We start from the raw sequence: 5146 nt of genomic DNA on the forward strand, positions 1-5146 counted from the left end.
AGCTGCAATGAGAAAGTTATATAAAAAAACTTTTCCTGAAATAGTTTTGGTAACTGGAAATTGTCTGTAGGTTTTTTATAACTTTTTGTAAACATTTTAATTTAAAAAACCATTACTTTCTGAACCCTATGAAATGCAATTTTTGATATATGGAAACACTTCAGGAATTTAAGGAGTGGGGGTTTTCTTTTGTGGGTGGCTCATATCTAGAAATACACCAAGGCCTGCTTTACATTTATGGCTACAAAAGGCTTAAGAAAATTCTGTTTCTGAAACAACTTGTCAATATTTACAGTCATCATATCATAGATATAATTCCAAATATTAAATTACATGGCCTGTAAACAAAAAAACCCCAGATATTGTTTGATTCATTCTCATGTGGGTTGCAAAATTTTGCAATGTATCATTTTCTGGTACTATAATGCAAGGGGCACACATCATAATTCTGGTATCTAATATTGACAGACATTATTTACGAGTGGCTAGAGCAGCATAAACCTTGTGCTTTGAAACCTATTGTCTAGATATTCTCCTGGGTTTTTTTTCGGAATTTTAGCCATTTTGCTTACCTGAAATGTACAGCAATGAAAAGGCTGATGTTGTGCTTTCATGTATTTGAATTTGCGTACTTGTGTAGCAGCATTTCTAATTTTGAGATTTGAGAGAAGAACCCAGAGGGAAGCACAAACTGTGGGCACAGAAAAGTTTGAACAATGTCAGAACAAGACTGTGCCTGTTCCACACATAAAATACTTGGTTAATGATTCATTCTGACCTATTCATTAGGGAAAGGATCAAAGTTCTTTCAGGGGGTGTCAGAATGTTTCTCAGTGCTGTATTTTTGATTTGGAGATCAAATTTAGCAGATGTGAAAAATCCCATGTACAGAGGAAAAAACTCCAGTGATTAAGATGTGCTGAAATGCTCGAAGATCTATTCTAGTGAGGGTTGATGTTAACTTATGTTGGTAATCCTCCCCCTCCAACCCTTATAATCTTATTTCTTTCTGAATTTAGTATTACTGTTGTTTTTTGCTGATTCTATAAACTAGGGGCAATTTTGTAATACAAGTAGAGAAGTCACCTTTCTATGCTCTCGAGAAGACGCAGCGAATTGCTCGCTGCAGGCAAGGGTCGATGCCCGCCTGTAGGTGGAGTTAAATATCAAAGAACTGGTGCAGACCTTAACAGCGTTATGGATCCAGGCAGGCAGACAGGACTGACGATCAGTTCTTAGTTGTCGCATCGATTTACTGTCCAGCTCCTTCCAAGAGCGCGGGAGGTGTTAGCACTTTTTTTTTGTAGATAACTTGCTAGTTCCTACTGAACTAGTGCAGCTTGGAAAAGCAGAGCACTTTGAGGTCAAAAGTCCTTCTCGGGGTCGGTAGCAGACATTGAAAAGTGCAAAACTAAATACTGTGACCCAAAGGAAAGATTCCCCGCGACAACAGCACTGGCACAGGGTCCCATGGAGGGAGGGCAGCACAAGGCTCCCCAGCCTCACCGTACCTCACAGCTGGCTGCGGCATCCACAGGGGAGGGGGCTGGTCGTGGATGTGAGGCTCCATCTCTAAAGGAAACAGGGATTTTCAGGAGCTGTTGTCCCGAAGTATCTCTTTGTGTTAGATGGCAATACCATCCGGGGACAGGAACCACTGCTTCTTCCTTACTAACTGCTTCCAGTCAAGACTGCTGCTAATGTTTATTTGAAATCCCTTTTTTCATCATATCCAGGAGACTAAGGGAGAACTAACTGCCTTTGACACCTTATCCTCACACACTCCTCTATCCTCTCCTCCCTCTTTTCTCACTTCTCCGGCTTTTCCACGCTGAAAAATCCACTGCCAGGTTCATTAACTCTCTCACAAGGATAAATAAACTCTACATTTGCTGATTTGCTACGTGGCCACGCAGGATTTACATTGTCAGCTTAATTGCCGTCTGCAGGTTTGTGTTTACACCCCAGCTTGTATTCAAAGGTCAACACATGCCAAATCAAAACTCTTACTTCCAGCGGCACCGCGGGGAGATGGGATTAGGGGCTTTCCTTGTTATTTACACGCACCGCCTTTTTGGGAAGCGGGATGTTGGGGACTTTCGGTCGGTCGAGGACAGAGTTTCCTGGGGACACTCGCGCATTCCTGTCGTGTTTCACCGCTGCCGCGCGCGGCACGACAGCAGAGGGCGCTCCGGGCCCGCGGGAGGAGCGGGAGGAGCGGCAGAGCATCTCCCGGGATAACGGGGCCACGGAGTTCCTTCACCAACTGCTGTAAAAGTGAGAGGCGGCGCCGCGCCCGCCGCCGCCACATCCCTCGGTGCGCGGGGCATCCCGCCCGGGGGTCCCCGGTCCCTCCTCGCTCCAGGCGGGAGCGCTTCGGGAGGGGACCCGCGCCTCCATCCCGGCGCTGCCGGGCGGACACCCAGTCCCCTCCCCTCCCGCCCGGCCGTCCCGGTCCCCGCCGGGGCGGCCCCTCAGGTGCGGGGGGCGGGCGGTGGGAGGGTCGCTGGCGGCGCGGCGGCCAATGGGCGCCCGTGGGGGGAGCCGGCCCCGGGCGTCAAGAGGGCCGGGATCCATGAGCGCCGGGCAAAGTTGGGTCCGGTCGGCCGCGCGTTCGGGACCCGCTCCGCCGCCGAGCGCCCGGGAATGCCAGCGGGGCGGCGGCCAGCGCGGGGCAGCGGCGGGGCGCGGGGCCCCCGGCGGTAGCGGCGGCGGCTGCTGAGCGGCGATGCGGCGCGGAGCCCCCGGCCGCCCCCCAGCCCCGGAGCGGCGGCGGGAGGAGCGGCGGCGGCAGAGGCAGAGCCGGAGCGTCCCGTGAGCGCGGCGGGTCCGCTGCCGTCCGCGCCCGGAGCGGAGCGTCCGCGGGTGAGCAGAGAGGCGGCAGGGAGGGGAGCGGGAGCGGCGGAAGCAGCGGCGGCGCCGGGCCCCCGGCTCGGGGCGCTGCGCCCCCGGGTCGCCATGGGCCGCCCCGCCGCCGCCGCCCGCGGGGCTCCGCCGCCGCTGCTGCTGTCGCTGCTGCTGTCGCTGCTGCCGCCGCTGGGGAGCGCCGCCGCCGAGCCGCGCCAGGTGTTCCAGGTGCTGGAGGAGCAGCCGCCCGGCACCTGGGTGGGCACCATCGCCACCCGGCCCGGCTTCACCTACCGCCTGAGCGAGCACCACGACCTGTTCGCCATCAACGCCACCTCGGGCGCCCTGCACACCCGCGCCACCATCGACCGCGAGAGCCTGGCCAGCGACGTGGTGGACCTGGTGGTGCTCTCCAGCCAGCCCACCTACCCCAGCGAGGTGCGCGTCCTGGTGCTCGACCTCAATGACAACGCGCCCGTCTTCCCCGACCCGTCCATCGTGGTGACTTTCAAGGAGGACACGGGCAGCGGGCGCCAGCTTATCCTGGACACAGCCACCGATGCCGACAGTGGCACCAATGGTGTAGACCACGGCTCCTATCGGATTGTGGCCGGCAATGAGGAGGGCCGCTTCCGCCTCAACATCACCCTCAACCCCAGCGGTGAAGGAGCTTTCTTGCACCTGGTTTCCCGTGGAGGGCTGGACCGGGAGGCCACCCCCACCTACCAGCTGTTGGTGCAGGTGGAGGACAAGGGGGAGCCCCGTCGGCGAGGGTACCTGCAGGTCAACGTCACTGTCCAGGACATCAATGACAACCCCCCCATCTTCAGCCAGACGCTTTACCAGGCACGAGTGCCTGAGGATGCACCTGTTGGGGCCAGTGTTCTCCAGGTCACTGCAGCTGATGCTGATGAAGGCACCAATGCTGACATTCGCTACCGCCTGGAAGGAGGTGATGGCAGTGGCAGTGGTGGTGGGGATGGGGCTGGCAGCCTCCCGTTTGAGGTGGACCCTGAGAGCGGAGTGATCCGCATCCGTGAGCGCTTGGACTATGAGGTGCGACAGGAGTACTCACTGACAGTCCAGGCCATGGACCGAGGGGTGCCGGCGCTGAGCGGCCGGGCCGAGGCCCTCATCCGCCTGCTCGATGTCAATGACAACGAGCCCAGGGTGAAGTTCCGCTACTTCCCGGCCACGTCCCGGTTTGCCTCTGTGGATGAGAATGCGGCCCCTGGCACTGTGGTGGCCCTGCTGACGGTGAGCGATGCCGACTCCCCCGCAGCCAACGGGAACATCTCAGTGTCGATCCTGGCGGGAAATGAGCAGCGGCACTTTGAGGTGCACAGCAGTAAGGTACCCAACCTCAGCCTTATAAAGGTAGCAGCTGCATTGGACCGGGAACGCATCCCAGCCTATAACCTTACCGTGGCAGTGGCGGATAACTATGGGGCCCCACCGCCACCTCCAGGGTCTCCCACTTCTGGCTTTTCTCCTGACGGGGCCGTGGCAGCTCCCGTGAGCCGCTCCTCAGTAGCCAGCCTGGTGATCTTTGTGAATGACATTAATGACCACCCACCTGTCTTTGGGCAGTCAGTCTACAGGGTGAACATCAGTGAGGAGGTACCCCTGGGCAGTTACGTGCGGGGCCTGAGTGCCACGGACCGTGACTCGGGCCTCAATGCCAACCTCAAATACAGCATCGTCTCGGGCAATGAGCTCGGCTGGTTTCGCATCAGTGAGCACAGCGGGCTGGTCACCACAGCTGGCCCCGAGGGCAGCAGTGCCGGACATGCTGCAGGCACATCCATCTCCAGCAGGCTGGACCGGGAGACTGCTTCTCAGGTGGTGCTTAACATCAGTGCCCGTGACCAGGGCGTGCAGCCCAAGTTCTCCTATGCACAGCTCGTGGTGACCATCCTGGATGTCAATGACAACAAACCTCGCTTCAGTCAACCCGAGGGCTACCAGGTGTCCCTGGCTGAAAACTCCCCATCAGGAACTGAGCTCCTTGTCCTGAGTGCTGCTGATGGGGACCTGGGGGACAATGGGACTGTCCGCTTCTCCCTGCAGGAAGCTGAACCAGCACTGGTAGCAGTTGGCCCCTCATCTGTGACCCCTCGCCAGATTTTTCGCTTGGATCCTGTTTCTGGCAAACTCAGCACCATCTCGCAGCTGGACCGGGAGGAGCAGTCTTACTTCTCTCTGCAGGTCTTGGCCACTGATTTAGGCACTCCTCCCCTTTCTTCAATAGCCCGAGTTAATGTGACTGTCCTGGATGTGAATGACAATAGCCCCGTGT

General features: G+C 56.9%; 1 protein-coding gene across 1 annotated transcript; it reads left to right on the forward strand.

Annotated features, from left to right (window-relative positions):
• Positions 1–2934: 2934 nt before the first annotated feature.
• Positions 2935–5137, forward strand: LOC135408778 (protocadherin Fat 4-like; the record flags this gene model as incomplete). The annotated part of the gene is made up of 1 exon (XM_064643780.1): positions 2935–5137. A coding segment is annotated over exon 1 (2179 nt), but the record flags the coding sequence as incomplete, so codon positions are not given.
• Between the last annotated feature and the right edge of the window lie 9 nt (positions 5138–5146).

Source organism: Pseudopipra pipra, unplaced genomic scaffold (assembly GCF_036250125.1).
Source record: "Pseudopipra pipra isolate bDixPip1 unplaced genomic scaffold, bDixPip1.hap1 HAP1_SCAFFOLD_633, whole genome shotgun sequence".
Taxonomy (NCBI): Eukaryota; Metazoa; Chordata; class Aves; order Passeriformes; family Pipridae; genus Pseudopipra; species Pseudopipra pipra.